General features: G+C 47.6%; 1 protein-coding gene across 1 annotated transcript in view; it reads left to right on the top strand.

The window, feature by feature from the left end:
- The first annotated feature begins 228 nt into the window (after positions 1–228).
- Positions 229–26,111, top strand: part of SLC44A4 (solute carrier family 44 member 4) — a 70,669-nt gene continuing 44,786 nt past the window's right edge. Inside the window, exons 1-3 of the mRNA XM_066581062.1 lie at positions 229–286; positions 11,555–11,603; positions 12,236–12,309. Of these exons, the coding sequence (XP_066437159.1) occupies positions 265–286; positions 11,555–11,603; positions 12,236–12,309 (145 nt within the window). The 5' untranslated portion in view covers positions 229–264. The remainder of the gene's footprint in view (positions 287–11,554; positions 11,604–12,235; positions 12,310–26,111) is intronic.

Below are 26,111 nucleotides of genomic sequence, written 5' to 3'. Positions count from 1 at the left end.
GAGAACAACATGCTGGGCGGCTGTAAGGGGGAGCCTCAGCCCACCAGGGACGGGGAACACGCGTGCTGGATCGGGTACACTGCATGCACTACTGCGTACAGCACTATCTCTATACCGCTGCACTCGGCTCTGGGACACCGGCAATGGGCGTGGTCGGCGGCGACGGGCGGGGCTAGCCGCAGGTGTGAGGAGTGGGCGGGGCCAGGTGACCACACGGAGTCACGAGCGGAGAAACTACCGTACAACGGCGGGAGAGCGGAGAGGATGGCGGTGGAGGAGGAGTACGGTGAGTGATGCCTGCCCTCATATATCCTGCATACAGTCACCCAGAATAACCTGTGTGTCCCCTGCCTTATACAGAAGCAGGGGACGTATAGGGTATTACTGATCTATAGGTGACATATAGAGTATTACTGACCTATACGGGCAGGCAACTGTTACTATTCAATATAAGGTATTACTGACCTGTAGGGGAGGTATAGAGTATCCTTGATCTATAGGAGCCAGCGATATAGAAGGCATTACAGTTCTATAGGCGCAAGCGATGTAGAAGGGATTGCTGACCTGTAGGTGATGTAGAAGCTAATATTATAGAAGTAAGTGACGTATCAGTAATCACTTGTAGATCTGCTGCTCCTATAGATCGCTACATATTTTATATGTCGCCTCCCCCTACAGACTGGTGATAAACATCACTAGCTTCTATATACCTGCACTATAATGCCTTATTACATGACTACTTGTTGTGATGCCACATCCTGTAACGCCCGCTCTGGCTAGCTGTTGTGCCCGCCACGTAAACATTTCCCATAACATCATTAGTGACATTGTACTTTCCATCTTTCTCTCGTGTTTGCACTTGGTGTTGCCCGTGTAACTGAGATTAATACATTTCCTGGTTGGCTACTGTGCCCTCGATGCCCTGGCATGTCCAGGATCTCTGGAGATTAGGGTGATAACCACTAGGTTCAAGGGATTTCCTCCTACTGATCTGGGATGTTGGCGCAGGTTTCCTGAAGTCCATTAGTGACCTGATGCTATCAGAGGGTCTAAGACCCCAAGCTACTTCCTCGGGGTGCACTAACTTCTTGGGATAGAGTAAGGTTTCTGGCTATCTCCTTTGTGGTACCACAGACGATGGAAGTTTATCATGGACCCTTCAGACAAAGTGTTTGTGTGTCCAAGACCCCCGTCATCTTCTGCCATGAGGCTCTGACAGATGTCTGACTCTGGCCACATTAAGGAGTGTCAGAACTTTCTTCTCGGACTAACATGTCCCCGTTCTTAGGACTGGCTGGTATTGTGTATGAAGCAACTCTAGGACTGCGCTGCGCATTGGGGCATTCTGTGGCTTCCCTGTACCTTTTTATCACGTCTACAGTCAGTGCAGAAGCAATGCCCACCATGAATAAGGACCTATTCAGACATATGTGATTCTTGTCCATGTGCGCAACTGACTGTATACGGATAGCACACAGACTGTTCAGGCATACTTTTTTTTTTCTCAACACCGACCAATCGTCTATGTAGAAAATTTTTTTTAAAAACACAGCATGTCCTACTTGGGATCGATCTCTCGGATATCAGTCATCCATCCAACTAAATGGAAATCAAAAAAGCAAACCCGGATTGACGCGATCCATTTGCGCTCTGATTTCCATGGATTGTTGGTAAGAGGCGCTAAAAGAAAAAATTGGCCTCCTTCCATTTTTTTTCTTGCACAGCAAAAAAACACAAAGCACGCACAACACCTACAGATGATACACGGACATACACACGGACCGTCCGTTTCTTGCAGACTAAAATCAGACACGCTCCTCTGAATAAGGCCTAGTACCTGTACTCTGTACCCCTGCATAGCCAGAACCTCCTCATTCTATCCCCGTTCTACAGGAGTCTCTGCCCCGCTCTCCTCCCGAGCATTGGGATTCGTGTAACCAGCGACCTGCTTTCCTGATATCATTCAACAGTAGGATGCCATGCAGCTGCTGGACCCCCAGATGCCTCATACTGACTGCGGAGACCTCTATGAGAGCTGCCCCTTCATTTATGGTCCCTTTAAGGCTATGCATTTCTTTGGTTGAAGGACCACCAGAGCTGAAGTGTCACATGATGCTTGCAACATTTGGGTTCTTGGACCCATAGTATAGTAAGTAGTCTGAAACTTCTGCAAAACTAGAACTCGCATTGGGCAGGGTCTTGTAGTTTTACAACTAACCTGCTTAATGAGCTGAGAAGTGTTGCGCCAGCTGAATGGGCAGTGCCCAGGGTTACATTCCAGTGAGTTCTCTACCACAGTAACATTAGAAGTGCTTTCTCTACTACTTCCTGGTCCTGAGGTTATGGAAATTTGAGAAATGTATTCAAATCTCTTAGGTTAGAAAATAAACACCATTAACCCTTTCTCTGACAGTTGCATTTTGCTATCTTGCATCACTTTTGTGCTTCGTCCCTTCATGCATGTCCGCAGAGATGCAAGGAGTCCCGTTGCAAATTCTAGATGTGAACTCAATCTGGGGCATCTGAATCTGATCCGGGGCGACTCATGCAGTCGTTATATGCAAACCAAGAGGCCACGGTCAGGACCTCAAACGGTGACACAAAATGGTTCAGAATCCGGAAAGATGTACGCCAAAGCTGCATCTTTAATTCTGCATTGTTCGACCGGTATGCAGAGGCGATCTTGAGGCAATGCAATTTAGACGAATCCAACATCGGAGTCAAGATCGGTGAAAGAAACCTCAACCATCCCAGTTATGAAGATGATACAACCTTGCTGGCAGAAAGTCAGGAGGATCTGGAACAACTGATACTAAAAGTTAAAGAAGGAAGTGAATAAAGCCATCCGATACTTGAAAAGAAATATCAAGAAAATTAATATCATGACAACCGCCGGTAACGGTACAGGAAAAACCAAAAAGAACAATGAAGAAATTGAAGTAGTTCAAGACTTCATCTTTCTCGGATGAAAAATCGACCTCAATGGAGAATCAGGACCTGAAATTCTACGAATCGTACTAGGGTCACAGCGCAATGTTAAGTATGTATACGATCTGGAAAAACAAAGACACAAGCATTGCAGCGAAATGCCAGATAGTCAACGCAGTCCTCTTCCCAGTCACAGCTTATGGCTGAGAAAGTTGGCCACTGAAAAAAACGGAGGAGAGGAAGATTGATGCCTTTGAACTTTGATGCTGGAGGAAACTCCTACGAATTCTTTGGATCGCCAAGATCACGAACAAAACAGTCCCAGATCGCATCCAACCAAAGTTTTCATTGGAGGGCAAAACTATGAAACTCTCATACTTCAGCCACTTAATGTGAGCTATGAGTAATTCATTAGAAACACTGATAAGGTTTGGAGTGGTCGGTGGCAAAAGAAGACCTGGCGGCAAAGGATGCGCTGGCTTGATACTATCAAAGCCGACACCAACATGCAAATGGTCGAACTGAAAGAAGCTATACAAAACAGAACCGCAAGGAGAGGGCTGATCCATAAAGTGTCCGAGAGTCAACCTTGACTAAACGGATGAAGATAGATCTGAACCCACCAGCCAAGCAACAATGATGGCGGTCTATATTAGACTGAGTGATCAGGAAGTCAGACAGTCGAGGTGACCTATGGGTCCCGTTTCTTCCCCATAAAGATAGACCTTTGGTGGTCCGCTATCTGAAGTTGTCCATCAGAACTCCCTGATATGGTCTCTGGTCTATGCCTGACCCCGTCCTCCAGTAGATTGCACTGAGAATCTACTTGATCAGATCACCTTGGTGCCCTTGCATAGTTTCGATGTCTGTGGATCCAACAAACTGTTCTAAATTCGCCCTCCACTCATCTTTCTCTGTCAGCACAAGGTGAACTAATATGGTGTGTAATGCATCAACCATTTTTACGAGGCCGTTTTGCAATAAAGTGACAGTTCTGGCTTAATGTCTAACTGCGCACAACACCCATAATGACCCCGATCGTCATATTCTCAGTCAATAGATTTCCTTTAAGAGCAGAGATTTCTGTTTGACTCCGATGCCTATAAGTAACGGATAAATATCTTGGGAAGCCTTGTTTTTTCCCGTTCTACATCTCTCAGACTGCGTTCACACGTAGCTCGTTTGCTGTGGATCTTGGTGCAGATCTACAGAACATTTCACTCCTTCAGTTTGAATTGAAAGGGTAAAATCTACTACGAATCTGCACCAAAATCTGGACAAGATCATGTATGTGTGAGCACACCCCAAGGTCGGATTCACACGGACGTATGCATGTTGTGTCGGAGAAACATGGGCACAACTCGCAGCGGTCAGCAGACGGAGGGGCTCTCCGTAGACCCCGCACATGGCCTGGCCTCATCTCATATGTGAAAATGGACTTGAATAGAACATGCAGCAATTTTTTTTCCCCCACACAGATCTTCAGTCTGCATGAAAAATTGGTCATGCGAATAGCCTCATGGGCTATAATGGGGTGTGTGCTACATGGACAACACACGGCCTGAATATATGGCCCTTACAGTCATAGCAATCTTGCTTAAGGCCACCAGACACAGGCGTGGTGTCAAATTTGGACAGAATTTTCTATGGCATTGCTAAAATAACAATTGCCCCATACAATTTTAGGGCTTATTTAGACGACTGTATATCGGCTCGGTTTTCATGCTGAGCCGACATACGGTGTCCTTGTCTGCAGGGGGGGGGGGATGGAAGAGCCAGGAGCAGAACTCAGCTCCCGCCCCCTCTCCGCCCCTTGCCACTATTTGCAATAGGACGGGGCGAGACGGGGACGGAGCTAAGAGTGTCACTTAGCTCCGCCCCCGACCCTCCCATTGCAAATAGTGGTGAGGGGCGGGGAAGGGGCAGGAGCTCAGTTCCTGCTCCTGGCTCTTCCACCCCCCCCCCCAAGCCCCCCTGCAGACAAGGACACCGTATATCGGCTTGGCGTGAAAACCAAGCCGATATACAGTCGTCTAAATAAGCCCTTAGAAACAGGCTTGTTCCCATGAAATGTAGCTGTAACAGGAGATCAAGCAAGAGAAATACCTCCTAATAACAAGATGAGGAGTTGCTGTTTAAAGCGGTTGTAAGCCTATTGATGGTCTAGCTGTAAATTAGGCTATCGATAGTAGATTTGAGGGGGTCCTCTGATCAACTGTTCACTGCGTCAGTGTGCTTGTGCACGAAGCTGAATTCTGCAGGAAGCAGACAGCTCCGTTCTCACTGCAGTGTTCAGGCTTGGTATTGCAAGCCCATCTTGCATTAGGGTGAATAAGAACTTGGCCTGCAATACCAAGCCTGACCACTGCAGTGAGAACAGTGCTGTCTATTTCCTGCAGAAATCCGATCATTGCATGAAGACACCAACCCAGCAAACAGCTGATTAGTAGGTGGCAGACCCCCAATGATCAATTATAATTTGCGAATAGGCCATGTGTAATTTACAACTGAACAACGCCTTTAAGAAATTCTCCGCAATATTCTGTATATGAGATGTATACCCATCTACATGACTGAATCGCTATATGTAGTCCTTGCTAATTCTCTGGAATAGTTATGTAGAGGAACTGTCACATTATTGGCAACCGTATATTGTGAATGAGCAGGACCACATTAAGCAGAATCTAAATGGCCTCCCTTTCTGGTGTTGGTTCAGACCACCTGCGCTTGGCCATAGAAGCCAATCAAATTCCAGCTCCCATTTTTCAGAAGCCCTTCTGACCATGTAATAAGCGATGTGGTTGCTGTGCGATTGTCTATATGAACAGTACCCGGCATTGATGAGTGTGGATTGCTGATGCTGCCGGCGAAGTGGAAGGAGGGTGCAGTGTGCCAAACAAGAACTATATTGTGCATGGGTCATGGGAAATAAGCTGTTTTGCACATCGAAGTCCATTTGCAAAGTTTCCCGGCTACTTGATATTTGTTTTCTAGGAAGATCAGACAGAATCTATTGCATAGGTGGAATTGGAAACCGACTCCATTGTGGTCAGAAGCCGGTGTGCTGGCAGCTCTGTGTCTTGTATGTACAGAGAGGAGCCGAGATCAGAGCACTGTCTGTTGTGATGGGAGCTGCGGGCATCGCCAGGCCCTGGGGAGTGGCATTGCCATGGTGCGGCTTGTTATTCTTAATTACTGATTAGCTTCCAGGAATGACGATGGAGATGACATGTTGCTAATAGTTCCTACTGTGCGCTAATTATTAGGTCCGTGTCTTATATGTATAGTATATTGTATTACGTTTGCGCAAACAATACACAGCACACTCTATTTTTCAGTGGATTTGTGCAGGGAAAGGGCACATATTTGGACTAATTAACTTAATTGCCCATTTCAATAAATGGGAACATGGTTGCATGTGCAAAAAGTATAGTAAAACAGGCACCTGCACAAATACATAGTGCAAATGTGCGCTGAAATATGCTTACGCCCGCGTGACGCCAGCCTTATAATTCAGATAAAAATTCAAGTGTGACAGCAAAGTACCACCCTATCCCACCCCCTAATGTTAAGTCCATAAGAGCCAGAAATTAAGGTATCAGAAGTTGTCTGATGGGGTCCTCCTGCTGGAGAGCTGCTTTGGTTCTATGGAGCAACTCTATGCTTAATTCCCTGCAGCTCCCCCACAGGTGAAATGAAGCATTACACAGGTCCCATTAGTTTTCCCACAGCAATTTCTGTATATTGGCTCATGCTCGATTACGGGTCTCGAACCTCAGTGAATGTTTGTTCGGCCAAGTATCATTACACACAGAGAGTGACGTTGGAACCGCAGTCATACAAGAAAATGTTGTGGGTAGTTTCCATAGGCTATATGTATGCATCAAGCTGAGGGCAAGTTGCGCATCATACCAGCTTCTTTCCAAGAAATGCTTCTTTCCCATTTTAGGATGGGGGCCTATAATAATTTTTTGCAATGAGGCTCCATTGAGAAAGTGATAGGCAAATTCAGGGACGGTAGATAACGATATTATGGTATACTTTGCACCGCAAATGGACATTAAAACCAGAAATATTGTTTATTACAGAAATTGTTGAAAGATTGAGGCAGATTTTCTGCACACTCGCTTTACAGTATTGGCAGAGTGCAGGATTTCGGCCTAGAGGTGGGCGTTTGGGATCGGGGCTGTGCTGTCCATCAACACAAGATGGCATGCTTTACGCCTCCTGGGCCGACACTAGGCTACACAGCTAATTTTAATATTAGGTTCGAAATGAATAACCATGATTGCGTTGCGATCCAGAGGGGTAAGAAGACCAGGGTAGAAGATTTTGGATCAATGTGGCACCTCCATTGAGGAGGGGAGTACAACTAACTACCCAAAAAATTGATGACCGCTTCCCTTACTACTGATACTTTGGTGTAGGGAGACCTTCTTTTAAAGTGAGAGGTGTAAGAGTAAGGGTCCTTTTACAGGGGACGACCTTTTTGGTGCAGATGCTCATGGTTTCCAATGGGTTGCTTCACATCAGCGCTGTTTTCTCTGATGCCATCTTGCTAGGAAAAATAATCATGGCATGCTCTATATTGCCGCAATTTGCAATAAAAAATTTTTAAGCCCATGTTTCCCTATGGAGCCTTTTTTTTTGCAACGCATGAAATCATAGTTTTTGTGCGTTGCAACTTTAACATTCGGAAATAAGCCCTAGCTGCACTCCATTTAAAAAAAAAAGGAATACTTACCTAAAATGCTTGGTCCGGGTCTTCCTGCTGCTCTCCAGAGCTCCGCTGGGCATCCTGCATTCCTTGTTCGCCCACAGAAGATCACTTCCTGGTTGCTGGATTCATAAATCCCGCCTCCAAGAAGCGATGGCTCTGATTGCCTGAGCAGCGAAGGATGAACCAATCAATGCAGTGGTGGATGAATCAATCACAGCCTTCGCATTGGTTCATCCAAGAATACGTTCACACGTGGTACAGATTTTGTCTTGGAATTTACCATAGATCCACAGCAGACTTCAGTCCTTCAATTGTAAGGGAGAAATCTGCTGCGGATCCACGGCTATAGCCACATCAATGGTGCAGATCTTGACATGCTTTTTGGTATGCATTTAGCACTACATGTCGACGTACTCTTAGCGTCCATCATCATTTTTGTAATTCGTACCAGAGAGTTACAGTTGTCAACCATGGTTTGTCTAAAATACCGACCTCTTGAAATCCCGCTGAGCATTGCTCTATAAATTACCCCGATTCTGGAACCCATGCAACACAATACTGCATCAACTCCTCTGCAGAGCCTTGTACTCATCTCGGACTCCTTAACCAAGCAGAGCATTGCTCCATCAACCTTTCTGCTACTACTAATAACACTGCAGAGCATTCCTTAAAGCCGCCTGTCCATGGGTGATGCGATATACCACCGTGGGAGCCGCCGCCAGGGAGCACTTTGTCTTCGCGATGATCCTATCATTATGATAGGTCATCGCGACATCCTGTGATTTTTATACGTGAGCAGCAAAATCTCCGCGATTTTCCGCTTATGTATATCGGGCTGCACTTTCCATAGTTATCCCATTGAAAGCGTTCACTGCGTTCGTGCAGATTATTGCTGCAGGTAACGCAGTGAAATATCACCCGTTGACAGGGGGCCTTACTGTCCTTGCCAGTCCTGGTAACCCTGTAGATTTTTCTTCATTGTTCTCACCAATACTATTGCTCCTCTAGAGTACTACTGCAGGAAACCTTCAGATACCCGTAATCCTACATATGGCACCAACATGGTAATCTTCCATAGTGACCCAGGATGTGGATGGCGGTTGCAGGAAGATTGGGCTCAAGACTATCCTGAGAGTATGAATAAAGGGAACTTGGCATGAGGAGGGTACTTTTCTTGGCCTCAATGGGTATCGGGCATGGAGGGGTGAATTACTGCGTGAAGGAGGTAAAAGTGAGACTATAAACGGCACATTCATGACCTGTAATTTCATCCTGTGCTTTCGTTCCTGGTGACTGGAAACGTTCCACACCCATATAATACACACTGTACAAACACAGAAATGTATAGTTAGTCTTCATCAAGATTGCAAAGGCTGAAATCAAGCATGTGTGTTGCAAGCTACTGGCAGAGATGAAGACATTGTAGAAGGATCCCCAATGATTCGAAAGTTGTATATCACATGATGAGAAATGGAAAAGAACAAAAAAAAGATGTTGTATTAATATGATAGCCAATGTGATAACCAGCAAAATTATGTTTTTGTGCTGGAAGATCCCTCTAAAGTGCTTTTAGAGGTCCCTCTTCTAATTTGCTGTCCACTGCCTGTTATCAAGTGAAGTCCGTCTCTAATAACAGAGATGTTAAGACAAATTACGGGAAGTGGAAATGGGTCTTGTCTCATGTTGCCAATTGATGTCTATGATGGGGACAATTTGGTGCCATCTTCCATTAGTAGTAGGCTGCAGGCATGTTTTTCAAGTCATGTCCATGGCTGAGTTGGTGGACCATTATCCAGTTCTTATTATAGGCATTTTTCATTCTGGTTGGAATAGTTACGTCTATATGGGGTCTTGTATACATTTGTATGTACTATAGAGGAAAATGAGCAACCATCTGGTGGTCACAATATCATCTGAATACTCTGATCCAAGATCAAAGCCCCCCCTCAATAGAACAAGCGTTACAAAGAAGTGTACAAATAAGAGTGCCGCGTAGTGTCCGAATAAAGCAGTCAGAAATTGTCCATATAGTATCGCCCTCAGGACAGTTGTGGAAGCTCCTAGATGGTGGGGGCCATGGGGCATTTTCCCCTTTTTGCCCTCCCTTCAACACAAGTCCACTCCACCTCCCCTTTAAGATGGCTGTGTGTTTATTAGCCATGGTGTATAATACCTGATGAAACTACATGTCATAAAAACTTTCTGCCAGGAATATAACTAATCAAGGTTGTCAACAAGATTCAAGGTTGTGTATAATTTTGCCGGTAATTAACTGATAAGAGGATAAATATGCTGCAATTAACACATTTCTCTGCCGGTTACTGCCCTATGATGAGGAAGTGAGTTGAAGGATATGGGGAGTGACTACCGTAGGGGGAATACGTAACACGTTCACAGTCAGTCTTATGGCTCACAATGTCAAATACAAGTAATACCTCTACTACATTATCTATCCTCAGCGTTATCACTGTGTTCTCTGTGCTGTTACATAGGACTGCAGATGGCATCATTATCTATCCTCAGCGTGATCACTGTGTTCTCTGTGCTGTTACATAGGGCTGCAGGTGACGTCTGCTGCACTGCAATACATCATCTGTCCTCACTAGTGTATTACTTGTTGCCGATGATGAATAAGGGTGAGTTGCATTAGCAGCAGGAGGAGGAGACGCCGAGCAGGACATCCCTTGGGTTCAGCAGCAAGGTCACGTGGGCCTGCACACGCCGGTGTTATTAGAGGCAGCCAATGTTACTAGAGACAAAATTTTGGCTAAAAAAAATTGGCCTTGCCCGAAATCGGTCTTGGTACATGTCAATGCTAGTAGAGGTTTTACTGTATGTAGGTCTGCAAACCAAAACTTTGCCTACAAAACCATGTAGCTTCACAACTAACAAAAATGAAGGTCCTTGACTGATAATACTTCCCACCACCATAATTCCCCATACCAGGGCAGAAGGGTCCCAGGTTTCCTTGCCCCATTCCTTCTATCCTCTCTTAGAAGAGAGATGTGACAATTGAGGCAAGTTTACTTATTTGCTAACGTTGGAGAAGCAGAGGCCGTGTAGGATCACACCAGGGCTGGACAAGGTTTATGGTGGGCAAAATATTTAGTGAGGACCCCTTAAGGTGGACATTGCCATTGGATAATAGTGGTAGGTCAATTTAACCCTTTGCAATCCAATTTTGGATTCAGGGTTTCCTAGGGGTTTTTCTCTTTCTGCCATTATACAATGGCACGATCTGCTGGCTAGGGCCAGTACTGCAGTAATGAGACATGCTGGAGAGGCCTCCGACAACAAAGTGCCCAGTAATATACAGTAAGAATACCCTGCCGGATGTGTTCTGACATCAGACCTGTACAGCCTTCAGTCAGAATATCTGAAGACGTCAGACATTCTGATTGAAGGCTGTGGATTGGAAAGGGTTAATGTGCATAAGAACAATCCAACTGTAGACTGACATCTGAAACGGGCTGGAGGAAATTGGGTGATGATGGATTTGAAGATGGCGTGAGTTGCTGTTTCCCTCTCCAAGGGCGACTGAAGGATCACTATAATCTGCGCCGACTATACCACTCATACCACTGGCCTAACTAGAGAGGATGCAGGGGATGCGGTTGCACCCGGGACCAGGAGCCTTAGAGGGGCCCATAAGGCCTCTTCTTTCCATATAGGGAGCCCAGTACTATGAATAAAGCATTATAGTTGGGGGCCCTGTTACAGATTTTGTATTGAGGCCCAGAACCTTCAAGTTACGCCTTTGCGTTAAGGGGTTAAGAGAAGTTGGTGGGGGCCCCAAGATAAACCTTTGCACCCGGGCCCATGAGCCCTTAGCTACGCCTCTGACTCGTATCATTGTCCTCAGTCTCTAGCTACAAGTCTGTTAATATCTCTTTCTTCTCCTCATAGGTGAACCGGCAAAATACGATCCAAAATTTAAAGGACCAATCCACAATCGGTGGGTGAATTCTCTCCCTTAACTCGGACATATTCATGATGATGAAATGAAACGCTGTTTATTAGACATTTGCTGAACTTTTTCTTTTTTACGTTGATTAAAGCAACTCTTCAGTTTTGGGACAAAATGCTGTCCTGGCATCAAAGGGGGAAGAGTAAATTATCTACTGCTGCTCTTCTTTAATGATGTTCCTCTGATCCACTGGTTCAGGATCCTGTCTTCAGCTGTCGAAGATGGCCCCTGCAATTTTCTAGCTACCTAATGCGCACTGTGCACTGCTCTCTGATTGGCCAGCACGAATCATGTGAGCAGTGCTGACCAGTCAGAGAACAGGTATAGTGCATTGGAAGTCTAACACTACCAATGCTTTTTGGGGATTAGGTAGTGTGAAAATTATGTTGGCCATCGTGGACTGCTAAAAATGAGACCTGGAACTGGTAGGTTGGAGAGGAGTCAACGCAGAAGACCGGCAGCAGGTGATATATAACTGACCCTCTGGTCCTAGAACAAAATTTTGCTCTGAAACCTGAGGGTCGCTTTAAGTTTCAGTAACATAAAACTAGTAAATCTCTTTAGAAATGAATGCACTTGCATGTGTTTTGTCTTGCTGACTGTCTCCATTCTCAACATAGGAGCTGCACAGACATCATCTGCTGCATCCTGTTCATGGTGTTCATTCTCGGGTACATTGTGGTTGGAATTATAGGTAAGCCAGCAAATCGTGATTTAGATATAGTCAGTGATATGTAAATATATCTACATGGGTTGGGTCCAGTATACATTATATTGTGTGTTCACCAGTCAAATAAGGGAGTCTGTGGGAAGTGTTACAGAATGACCGGACTCTGCTATGTGGCTCGATGGCTGATACTGTTATAAGGACACTGGCTCTATTATGAGGCACTCTGGCTCTGTTATGTAGCGCTTTGACTGACACTATTATGAGGGTACTCTGGCACTATTATGTAGTCCACTGGCTGACACTACTATAGGCGCTCTCCTGCACTGTTATGCCACACTATATATCTCATTGCATTATTGGCGATCTAAGATATTAACCTTGCATATCTCATTCCCTCCAGTGTGCAATATTAAAATGTTAGGGTCAGGCCAAATCCGCCTCTTACTCTTAATCTCAGGTAATAACCTACCCAGTTTTAAACATCGAACACTAGCCCAAAAAATGTGGAATCTAGAGCCATCCAGTGCATGATTCTCAGAGTAACTTGCTCTAGGCACAAAAAACAAAGAAGCGACCGATTATCCAAATATATCGCTTTGTGATACATTATCAAATTTGGCCGAATGTACAATCTTAAGGGCGTAGAATTCCATCTTCCAATCTTTCGTATTGCTTCTTTGCCGAAGCCCAAGGTGGCAGCTTCCATAGCGGTCCCAATTCTGAATGCATGTGAAGTAAGCCGCGCATTACTTAATCCCAATAACACTAAACATTTATTTTAAAAAAGTAATAAATTGAAACCGGGAAAGGAGAGCCGTCAGCATGAATTAATAGAGAACTGCTACGTAGGGGCCGAGATTCAAATAAGTAACGAACCGCACGTAGATGGGAATTAACCAAACTGTTCACCCGAATCCAAACGCCTTGACCCGACGTATCCGGTTTAGAGCGACGCAGCAATAATTCACCGAAACGCACATCTGACAGTAATAGAGGGGGTGAAGAAACCTTGGCACCAATGCGAAGTGCATGGAAAAAAAAACTATAAAAAGGCGCAACAAAACAACATTTCATGATCTGAAAAGCAAACCTGAGGCAAGACTGATACTAAGGGCTTCTTCACACTGGCGATTGCGATTTTGCAGCGAGAAAATCGCAGTAAATAGCAATTTTGATCATTATTTGTCTGAGCGTCATCGCTGCCACTTGCATCACAGGTTTGTGCTTTGTGATACGATAAAAAGGAAGCTCCATAGGGAAATGTGAGATTAAAAAAAAGAAATGAAGAAAGAAAAGACATGCAATTTTAAATAAAAAAAAAAAATTCACTTCACATCGCTTGAGTGAAAACATCGCAAATGTGAATGAAACCATTGAAAATCCTTGGTTTCATAATTGTGTTTTCGCTCCCTCCCACATCGCTCAAAAAACGTGCAATTTTGCAAGTGTGAAGGAGCCCTAATTCACTGAATAACTGAAATAGGAGACTGACGATCAGGCCCAGACGCCTCATTTATAGCCTTCAACCAACTGTTTAACCTGAAAATTAGAATTAATTGGATGGACATTACGCCATTTCTGAATAACAACAAAATACAAATTCCAGCTAAAAGTTTCATACCATGGCTGTACGACCGACCCAGACAAAAAAGAGAACATAAAACGATAGCGCTACATTAGCATCAGAAGTAAAATATCAATATACTTCTCAGAACAAAGTTTTGTCCATATTTCCTCAGCTCATTGAGAATCTTGCCGTATCTTGGGTGTGACTGATCGAGCCCGTAGTTGATACATTAGTCCCATATCGGACCCCATAGATGTGTTGGACACTCCAAGCCCACCACGTCTGCATCCGCTGCTGCTACCCAAAACCTCTGCACTTACACTGCTGCGCCCAAACACGCCTCACTCTCAACAACATATTCAAAACTAAAAGCAGCAGATGATGCAACAATTGTACAATCAGATCAGATTTTGATTACTGACGATTAATGGCAAAAAACATCTTTGTCAGTATTTAACAGAATATTAGAAAATACTGACCGCCCCCCCAAGGACAACCGCCACTACCACAGGGAATAACTCTAGTAACACATAATCCTTAGTCGCGCTGTTTTTGACCGTGGCTCAGTCGTCTAATGCCCATCCCAGAAAACGCCTTATCCACGAGTACCTGATGCATCAGTAAATAAATGAAATTCTGAGGCTTCAACAAAATCAACTCGCCAAACTGATTGACCGCTAAAATCAGACAAAAATTTGAACCAAATTGCTAAGTCCTCCTTCAATGTACGAGACAAACACAAATGTAAAGAAGGAGATTTAAGTCCCCGAGTGACACTAAGAAATCTTCGAGAAAAATACAACCAATCGGAGTCACCCTTGTGGAAAAGACCAATTGCCCTAAGAGAGATTGTAGTGCTTTAACGTAATGTTTTTTTTACTGTGTAGTACCGTACTCAAAAGATTACCTAGATTGCAATTTGTCTTGTGGAAAAAGACATTCCGTAGTACGACTGTCAATAGTAATAACTAAAAATTTAAAACAAGCACATGGGAAAACTGTTTTCTACTTCATCCAATCATGACAGCACTAGTGGAGGATGCCCTTTGACCTGTACAGGGACAGGAAGACGTTCTTCCTGTCCCTACAGTGGACACGGACACGAGAGTTCCTTTTAAAGAGGACCGGGTTTGATCTGCGGTGCGCGGCTCTCCTTCCTCCCCGGACTATGCGGCTATAACCCTCTCTGTGGCCCCTTGGCCTTCTTCCACTCTTGGTGAAATAACGAGCAGTTGAGGCAATCGAAGGTACACCGATCCAGGCACAAGATCATTTGGTGCTGCGTTGGTGGTGGCACTAATTACTGCGCACAGACGCCCAGTACAGGGCATACATTCCGGTCATGCAATAGCCCCTTATCCTCTTTATTGTTGGGGAACTAGGGGGTGGACTCCATTCAGCCTGCAACTGGGGAACCGTAAAGGCTTGGCTTTCCTTAGCAGCACCATGGACAGCCGTCTGGCCTCTCAGTACACCCCTCCACTGGTCCTACCACCACAGAGATCCGGCGGGCTGAAGGACCTGTGGCGACGTCACTGCTGTGGGAAGAGCCATTGTGCAGTTTGGTAAAAGAGATTCGATGGGCTGAAGGACCTGTGGTGTATATCAAACTACTAACAACCACTTGTTTGTCAGTATGTGAGTGCTTTTCATGCTCCGGCCTTGGTAATGTCATCGCTCCACCCCCTGGTGACATCATCAAAGGTCCTACAACATATATAAAACACAGAGCCTGACCGACAGAAGAACAACAAAGTTAGGGCTCTTGAAAAAAAGACAAAAATAACAAAATGAGAATACAACTAAGGCCTCATGTCCACGGGGAAAATCAGATCCGCTGCAGATTCTCCATGGAGAATCTGCAGCGGGTCCCTCCTGCCCCGCGGACATGAGCGCTGAAAAGGAGAATAAATAAGAATTAACTCACCTCCCATCCGCTCCGTTTCTTCTCTTCGCTGCGGCGCCATCTTCTCTCGTCGCGGCCGGATCTTCTTTCTTCGGCTCGGCGGATGTGCATGATGACGTCGGTGACGTGCCCCGCGCATGCGCCGGGCCGAAGCAAAATGATCCGGCCGCGACTGAGAGAAGATGGCGCCGCGCCGAAGAGAAGAACCGGAGCGTGTGAGTAAAATATGATTTTTGTCTCCCGCGGATCCGGACGGCTTCCATAGGCTTCAATAGAAGCCCGCGGGAGCCGTCCCCGCGGGAGACCCGCATGAAAATGGAGCATGGTCCAGATTTTTCCATGCTCCATTTTTTTTTAAATCACTTTTATTGACGATCCGCGGGTATTTATCTACCCCGCGGGTGGTCAATGCATCCCTATGGGGTGCGGATCCGCGGGCAAAAGAAGAGTTAAAATCCGCTGCGGATTTTAATTCTTATTTTGCCCGTGGACATGAGCCCTAAGCTGTTATTATCTCAGACACAACTCAGCAGTCCTGACAGAAGACGCTGACCTACCGCCACCAGAGATCCGGCAGCTGAAGGACCTGTGGTGATGTCACTGCTGTGGGAGGAGCCATTGTGCAGTTTGGTAAAAGAGATCCAGTGGGTTGAAAGACCTGTGGTGACATCACTGCTGTGGGAGGAGCCATTATGCAGTTTGGTAGAAAGTACTGTATACTGGATAAGCTGACAGCAGCTACCAGGACCTGTGATGATGTCACCATTATTGGTACCATTTTGGAGTACATGTGACTCTTGGATTGCTTTTTATTATATTTTTTCTTGGAGACAGGGTAACAAAAAAGAGTGCAATTCTAGTGTTTTTTTGGGGGTAGGGGGCTCTGACTACCTTTACTGTGCGGCGTCAATGATGCGTTACTTTGATAGATCAAACTTCTATCAACGCAGAGATACGAAATATGTGTTTTGGTTTTATTAAAAATATAGCAAAAGGGTTCATTTAAATACTTATTTTAAAATATTGAGAAGATAATAAAACTTTTTAAACGGACTTTTCCATTTTTCTTTTCTTTTAGTCCCCATAGGGGACAAGAAGTTGCGATGGTTTGATCGCTCCTGCAGTATAATACAATAGTATTACATTTATTGCGTGTAAGATTGCATTATAATCTGTGCTAGCAGCTATAGGGAATTTCAGAAGGCCCCCGGCTGCCATGGCAACTGCACAGTACCCTGCGATCTCATCGTGGCAGGGGGCATTCACGACCACCGAACATCGATCGAGGCATTTAAATGCCACTGTCAAAATTGACAGTGGCATTTAAAAGGTTAACAGCTCCGATCAGCAGCGAGGTTAATCTGAGTTGTTGCTGGTGTGTTGGCTCTAAGAGACCGCCGGCACCCACGTTGTAATAAAAGTATTTAAAAGAACCCTTGCCACCGTCAAATGCCACCCACATTCTATGGAGCGGGATCGTCTCTCAATCCCCCTTCATGATGTAACTGTACATCATGGAGCGTTAAGGGGTTAAATAGAATTCCTCTTTTGGGAAGCCTAGAGGTCCTACAGGTGGTAGCACTCCCTGAATTTATAATATGTGCCAACCCCCTCTAGAAAAGCCGGTAAGGCCTCAAGGTAAAAACAGGATAAAATCCCATAGGGAGGCAGATGTCGATGTAAAACTTCCATTCAAACTGGAAACCTAAAGAATTATAGCCAGAGGGGGACACGGATAAAAAGCAAAACGTGAATTTGAAATCGGTTTTGGCTAATAAGGCCCTTGGGTCAGAATGCCTTAACAAAACCAATGCTGAACCAAAAGAAGATAAATTAGTATCAATCTCCTCATTGAGTGATAAATTACTGGGGTAGGAAATGATGAATAATATGAAAACTATTCGGATCCTTTTTTGGGACAGCCACCAGTGGAGATAGAGTAAAATTGGCAAAAGGGGACCTCTGCTCCTAAATGTATCATTGGCCTTACATTATGGAGCTCTCTGGGAACGGTGGATTTTTTTTTTTTACCACCCTGGTTCTATTATGGGGCCTCTCTGGCTGGCACTATTATGTGGATGTTACAGATTAGAAATGAGCATACTCGCTAAGGCAAACTACTTGAGCGAGTAGTGCCTTATGCGAGTACCTGCCCGCTCGTCTCTAAAGATTCGGGTGCCGGTGGGGAGAGTGGTGAGTTGCGGGAGTGAGCGGGGGAGAGAGTGAGAGAGATCTCCCCGCTCTCCCCCGCCACTCCCCGCCCCCTGCCGGCACCCGAATCTTTAGAGACGAGCAGGCAGGTACTCTCATAAGGCACTACTCACTCAAGTAGATTGCCTTAGCGAGTACGCTCGCTCATCTCTATTACAGATCTATTATTGGGGTACTTCGGCTGTTACCAGTATGCAGTCTGTAAAGGGGCAAACCATTTTATTTCTCCCTGGAAGCGTTTCTTAAGGACACTTCAGACGTGAAGAAAATAGGCAACAAATGTGTGACAAATTTGACAGCAAAATGCACTCAATGTAAATGGGGCTTTAAAAAACACCATCCACACTTACTGTACCGAACTCTGATTCTGCACCGAGGATCTTTTTTTTTTTTTTTTTTTAACCGTTTTATTTGTTACAAAAAAACTTTACACAGTACATGACTAGGTACAACGGAGTCGTCGCTGTGACCTCTTACCCCCCACCCTTTTAAACCCCCGCTTATCTAAAATAAACACCAACAACTTCTTTTGGATTAATTTTGGCCACAGCAGCCAATTTATTATAAATATAACAATTAGAGATGAGCGAGCACCAAAATGCTCGGGTGCTCGTTACTCGGGACGAATTTATCGCGATGCTCGAGGGTTCGTTTCGAGTAACGAACCCCATTGAAGTCAATGGGCGGCCCGAGCATTTTTGTATTTCGCCGATGCTCGCTAAGGTTTTCATGTGTGAAAATCGGGGCAATTCAAGAAAGTGATGGGAACGACACAGCAACGGATAGTTCAGGCGAGGGGCTACATGTTGGGCTGCATCTCAAGTTCACAGGTCCCACTATTAAGCCACAATACCGGCAAGAGTGGGCCCCCCCCCCCTCCCAACAACTTTTACTTCTGAAAAGCCCTCATTAGCATGGCATACCTTAGCTAAGCACCACACTACCTCCAACAAAGCACAATCACTGCCTGCATGACACTCCGCTGCCACTTCTCCTGGGTTACATGCTGCCCACCCCCCCACCCCCAAGACCCAGTGTCCACAGCGCACACCAAACTGTCCCTGCCCAGCCTTCAGCTGCCCTCATGCCACGCCACCCTCATGTCTATTTATAAGTGCGTCTGCCACAGGAAAAGCAGGCACACACTGCAGAGGGTTGGCACGGCTAGGCAGCGACCCTCTTTAAAAGGGGCGGGGCGATAGCCCACAATGCTGTACAGAAGCAATGAGAAATCCAATCCTGTGCCACCTCCATCTGGAGCTGCAGACGTGGGCATAGCAATGGGGAACCTATGTGCCACACACTATTCATTCTGTCAAGGTGTCTGCACGCCCCAGTCAGACCGCGGTTTTTTATAAATAGTCACAGGCAGGTACAACTCCGCAATGGGAATTCCGTGTGCACCCACAGCATGGGTGGCTCCCTGGAACCCACCCGCTGTACATAAATGTATCCCATTGCATTGCCCATCACAGCTGAGGTAGTAATGTCGTGCTTAATGCAGGTGGGCTTCGGCCCACACTGCATGCCCCAGTCAGACTGGGGTTCTTTAGAAGTGGACAGATGTAGGTTACACTCCGTGTGCACTTACAGCATGGGTGGGTGCCAGGAAGCCACCGGCGGTACATAAATATATCCCATTGCATTGCCCAACACAGCTGAGGTAGTAATGTCGTGCTTAATGCAGGTGGGCTTCGGCCCACACTGCATGCCCCAGTCTGACTGGGGTTCTTTAGAAGTGGACAGATGTAGGTTAAACTCCGTGTGCACCAACAGCATGGGTGGCTCCCTGGAACCCACCGGCGGTACATAAATATATCCCATTGCAGTGCCCAACACAGCTGAGGTAGTAATGTCGTGCTTAATGCAGGTGGGCTTCGGCCCACACTGCATGCCCCAGTCTGACTGGGGTTCTTTAGAAGTTGACAGATGTAGGTTAAACTCCGTGTGCACCTACAGCATGGGTGGCTCCCTGGAACCCACCGGCGGTACATAAATATATCCCATTGCAGTGCCCTACTCAGCAGAGCTAACGTCAGATACAATACAGGTGGGCTTTGGCCCACACTGCATGCCCCAGTCAGACTGGTAATATGTACCTTAACAGTAACCTCGTTGGTGGTAATGTGGTGGTGACTGCGGACCTAGTAGCGCGGTTTTATGTAGTTGGTTTTCGGAATGTGGCCATGATTAAGTGGTCCGTGGCGGGGGGGTGGTGGTGGTGCTCTCTTGTGTCGTTAAAGGTGAAATTCTTGGACTGCCACCAGACGGACCAATGCAAAGGTATTTGCCAAGAATGTTTTCATTGTTGGAGGAGGAGGGGGATGTTTTGGAGGCACTATGTGTCCTCTCCACGTGTCCGTGGTTATATGCACCTTAACAGTAACAGCGTTGGTGGGAAATGGCCTCGCCGCCATCATGTCTTTGTGAAGCCTCTGTTTCCACACCCCAGTGACATACCATTAGCTACGGTATAGGCAGAGCCCAGAATTATTAACCTTTGCAGCGGTAGTATTAGGGACAGGCCCCACTAACATATCACTAGCAGCAGTATAGGGGGAACGCAGTCTTAGTTCCATTTCAGTAATAGTAGCACTCAAGACAAGCCCCAGTAACAATTCCCATTGCAGCAGTTTAGGGAGATAACAGTCTCTTTCACATTTCAGTAGCTGCAGTATAGACAAGGCCCCAGTTACATTTATGTAGCAAAAGTGTAGGCCAACTACACACACCTTTCTGTACCATGAGTGCAGGCGAAGAACATAGAAATTACAATGATTACACTGTAGGTGAGGGCCCAAAAAAATTGGTGTAGCAACAGTACTAATGTACCTCAGAAAAAATTGGCCATGCCCAACCAAGATGGCAGGTGAAACCCATTAATCGCTTTGGTTAATGTGGCTTAAAGGGGTTGTCCCGCGGCAGCAAGTGGGTCTATACACTTCTGTATGGCCATATTAATGCACTTTGTAATGTACATTGTGCATTAATTATGAGCCATACAGAAGTTATAAAAAGTTTCATACTTACCTGCTCCGTTGCTGGCGTACTCGTTCCCATGGAGCCGACTAATTTTCGCCCTCCGATGGCCAAATTAGCCGCGCTTGCGCAGTCCAGGTCTTCTCCTGTTCTCTATGGGGCTCCGTGTAGCTCCGCCCCGTCACGTGCCGATTCCAGCCAATCAGGAGGCTGGAATCGGCAATGGACCGCACAGAAGAGCTGCGGTCCACGGAGGAAGAGGTTCCCGGCGGCCATCTTCATCGGTAAGTATAGAAGTCACCGGAGCGCGGGGATTAAGGTAAGCGCTCCGGTAAGCTTTCTTTAGGTCCCTGCATCGGGGTTGTCTCGCGCCGAACGGGGGGGGGGGTTGAAAAAAAAAAAACCCGTTTCGGCGCGGGACAACCCCTTTAAGTGGTAACTAGGCCTGGAGGCAGCCCAGTTTAACGAAAAATTGGTTCAAGTTAAAGTTTCATCGCTTGTAAGAGCATTGAAACGTATAAAAATTGTTTGGAAAAATTATATGAGTGAGCCTTGTGGCCCAAAGAAAAATTGCCAGTTCGGCGTGATTACGTGAGGTTTCAGGAGGAGGAGCAGGAGGAGGAGGAGGAATATAATACACAGATTGATGAAGCACAAATCTCCCCGTTTTTGATGGTGATAGAGAACAATGCTTCCATCCGCGGGTGCAGCCTACGTATTGCTTAGGTATCGCTGCTGTCCGCTGGTGGAGAAGAGAAGTCTGGGGAAATCCAGGCTTTGTTCATCTTGATGAGTGTAAGCCTGTCGGCACTGTCGGTTGACAGGCGTGTACGCTTATCTGTGATGATTCCCCCAGCCGCACTAAACACCCTCTCTGACAAGACGCTAGCCGCAGGACAAGCAAGCTCCTCCAGGGCATACAGCGCGAGTTCAGGCCACGTGTCCAGCTTCGACACCCAGTAGTTGTAGGGGGCAGAGGCGTCACGGAGGACGGTCGTGCGATCGGCTACGTACTCACTCACCATCCTTTTACAGTGCTCCCGCCGATTCAGCCTTGACTGGGGAGCGGTGACACAGTCTTGCTGGGGAGCCATAAAGCTGTCCAGGGCCTTAAAGAGTGTTGCACTGCCTGTGCTGAACATGCTGCTCGATCTCCGCACCTCCCCTGCTACCTGGCCCTCGGAACTGCGCCTTCTGCCACTAGTGCTGTCGGATGGGAATTTGACCATCAGCTTATCCGCCAGGGTCCTGTGGTATAGCAACACTCTCGAACCCCTTTCCTCTTCGGGAATGAGAGTGGAAAGGTTCTCCTTATACCGTGGGTCGAGCAGTGTGTACACCCAGTAATCCGTAGTGGCCAGAATGCGTGCAACGCGAGGGTCACGAGAAAGGCATCCTAACATGAAGTCAGCCATGTGTGCCAGGGTACCTGTACGCAACACATGGCTGTCTTCACTAGGAAGATCACTTTCAGGATCCTCCTCCGCCTCCTCCTCCTCCACCTCCTCCTCCTCAGGCCATACACGCTGAAAGGATGACAGGCAAGCAGCATGGGTACCGTCAGCAGTGGGCCAAGCTGTCTCTTCCCCCTCCTCCTCCTCCTCCTCATGCTCCTCCTCCTCCTCCTCAACGCGCTGAGATATAGACAGGAGGGTGCTCTGACTATCCAGCGACATACTGTCTTCCCCCGCCTCCGTTTCCGAGCGCAAAGCATTTGCCTTTATGCTTTGCAAGGAACTTCTCTAGAGGCATAGCAGAGGAATGGTGACGCTAATGATTGCAGCATCGCCGCTCACCACCTGGGTAGACTCCTCAAACTTTCCAAGGACCTGGCAGATGTCTGCCAACCAGGCCCACTCTTCTGAAAATAATTGAGGAGGCTGACTCCCACTGCGCCGCCCATGTTGGAGTTGGTATTCCACTATAGCTCTACGCTGCTCATAGAGCCTGGCCAACATGTGGAGCGTAGAGTTCCACCGTGTGGGCACGTCGCACAGCAGTCGGTGCACTGGCAGATTAAACCGATGTTGCAGGGTGCGCAGGGTGGCAGCGTCCGTGTGGGACTTGCGGAAATGTGCGCAGAGCCGGCGCACCTTTCCGAGCAGGTCTGACAAGCGTGGGTAGCTTTTCAGAAAGCGCTTAACCACCAAATTAAAGACGTGGGCCAGGCATGGCACGTGCGTGAGGCTGCCGAGCTGCAGAGCCGCCACCAGGTTACGGCCATTGTCACACACGACCATGCCCGGTTGGAGGCTCAGCGGCGCAAGCCAACGGTCGGTCTGCTCTGTTAGACCCCGCAGCAGTTCGTGGGCCGTGTGCCTCTTATCTCCTAAGCTGAGTAGTTTCAGCACGGCCTGCTGACGCTTGCCCACCGCTGTGCTGCCACGCCGCGCGACACCGACTGCTGGCGACGTCCTGCTGCTGCTGACACATCTAGATTGCGAGGCAGAGGTGGAGGAGGAGGAGGAGGAGGAGGGGGGTGCTTTAGTGGAGGAAGCATACACCGCCGAAGATACCACCACCGAGCTGGGGCCCGCAATTCTGGGGGTGGGTAGGACGTGAGCGGTCCCAGGCTCTGACTCTGTCCCAGCCTCCACTAAATTCACCCAATGTGCTGTCAGGGAGATGTAGTGGCCCTGCCCGCCTGTGCTTGTCCACGTGTCCGTTGTTAAGTGGACCTTGGCACTAACCGCATTGGTGAGGGCGCGTACAATGTTGCGGGAGACGTGGTCGTGCAGGGCTGGGATGGCACATCGGGAAAAGTAGTGGCGACTGGGAACTGAGTAGCGCGGGGCCGCTGCCGCCATCATACTTTTGAAGGACTCCGTTTCCACAACCCTATACGGCAGCCTCTCCAGGCTGATAAATTTGGCTATGTGGACGGTTAATGCTTGAGCGTGCGGGTGCGTGGCGGCGTACTTGCGCTTGCGCTCAAACACTTGCGCTAGCGACGGCTGGACGGTGCGGTGCGAGACATTGCTGGATGGGGCCGAGGACAGCGGAGGTGAGGGTGTGGGTGCAGGCCAGGAGACGGTAGTGCCTGTGTCCTGAGAGGGGGGTTGGATCTCAGTGGCAGGTTGGGGCACAGGGGGAGAGGCAGCGGTGCAAACCGGAGGCGGTGAACGGCCTTCGTCCCACCTTGTGGGGTGCTTGGCCATCATATGTCTGCGCATGCTGGTGGTGGTGAGGCTGTTTGTGGTGGCTCCCCGGCTGATCTTGGCGCGACAAAGGTTGCACACCACTGTTCGTCGGTCGTTAGGCGTCTCTGTGAAAAACTGCCAGACCTTAGAGCACCTCGGCCTCTGCAGGGTGGCATGGCGCGAGCGTGCGCTTTGGGAAACAGTTGGTGGATTATTCGGTCTGGCCCTGCCTCTACCCCTGGCCACCGCACTGCCTCTTGCAACCTGCCCTGCTGCTGCCCTTGCCTCTCCCTCTGAAGACCTGTCCTGAGTAGGCGTTGCACACCAGGTGGGGTCAGTCACCTCATCGTCCTGCTGCTCTTCCTCCGAATCCTCTGTGCGCTCCTCCCTCGCACTTACTGCCCTTACTACTACCTCACTGCAAGACACCTGTGTCTCATCGTCATCGTCCTCCTCACCCACTGAAAGGTCTTGAGACAGTTGCCGGAAGTCCCCAGCCTCATCCCCCGGACCCCGGGAACTTTCCAAAGGTTGGGCATCAGTGACGATAAACTCCTCTGGTGGGAGAGGAACCACTGCTGCCCAATCTGAGCAGGGGCCCGAGAACAGTTCCTGGGAGTCTTCCCGCTCCTGAGCATGTGTCATTGTAGTGGAGTGAGGAGGCTGGGAGGAAGGAGGAGCAGCAGCCAGAGGATTCGGATTTGCAGCACTGGACGGCGCAGAACTGTGGGTGGATGATAGCTTGCTCGAAGCACTTTTTGCCATCCACGACAGGACCTGCTCACACTGCTCATTTTCTAATAAAGGTCTCCCGCGTGGACCCATTAATTGGGCGATGAATGTGGGGACGCCAGAAACGTGCCTCTCTCCTAATCGCGCAGCAGTCGGCTGCGATACACCTTGATCAGGAGCTCGGCCTGTGCCCACACCCTCACTTGGGCCTACGCGTCCTCGGCCACGTCCACGTCCTCTAGGCCTACCCCTACCCCTCAGCATGCTGTATTACCAGTGATTTCCCAGCCAGGAAATAAATTGGCGCAAGCCTGCAGGCCAAATAGAATGTTTCCCTTTTTTTTTTAAAGGGAAGGCCCACTGACTATATTCAATCAGATAAGAAATGTGTTCCACAGAACTGCAGTGTATATGAAGTGCAGTAGAGCGGTGATTTTTCCCAGGCAGGAAATAAATTGGCGCAAGCCTGCTGTTAAACGTAGCTGGCTGCGTATGATTTCTTTACGTTCTTTACCCACCACACACGTACCCAGAACGCTGAGGACTGTCAGAGGCAGGCCAAATAGAATGTTTCCCTTTTTTTTTAAAGAAAAGGCCCACTGACTATATTCAATCAATAATATATGTCTTCTGGCCCTGCCTACACAATTCTGTCCCTGTAGTATTACTGCAGGGCGCAATGCTCTGCACAGCCGATTTTTAAAAAAAAAAAAAATGCAACACTGCTAACAGCAGCCTGCACAGTACTGCACATGGTTAAATGTGGCCCTAAGAAGGACCGTTGGGGTTCTTGAAGCCTACACTCACTCCTAACACTCTCCCTGCCTAACCACCACTTCTGTCCCTGTAGTATTACTGCAGGGCGCAATGCTCTGCACAGCCGATTTTGAAAAAAAAAAAATTGTGCAACACTGCTAACAGCAGCCTCCACAGTACTGCACACTGATAGATGTGGCCCTAAGAAGGACCATTGGGGTTCTTGAAGCCTACACTCACTCCTAACACTCTCCCTACGGCAGCTCCAACACAACAGCACTTTCCCTCAGCTAACTCACAACGCATCTGAGGCGAGCCGCGGGAGGGGCCGATTTTTATACTTGGGTGACATCTGATCTCGCCAGCCACTCACAGCAGGGGGGTGGTATAGGGCTTGAACGTCACAGGGGGAAGTTGTAATGCCTTCCCTGTCTTTCAATTGGCCAGAAAAGCGCGCTAACGTCTCAGAGATGAAAGTGAAAGTAACCCGAACACCGCGTGGTGCTCGTTAAGAGTAACGAGCATCCCGAACACC

This window comes from Eleutherodactylus coqui, chromosome 10 (genome assembly GCF_035609145.1).
Source record: "Eleutherodactylus coqui strain aEleCoq1 chromosome 10, aEleCoq1.hap1, whole genome shotgun sequence".
Lineage (NCBI taxonomy): Eukaryota > Metazoa > Chordata > Amphibia > Anura > Eleutherodactylidae > Eleutherodactylus > Eleutherodactylus coqui.
This window is presented reverse-complemented; position numbering and strand designations above follow the sequence as displayed.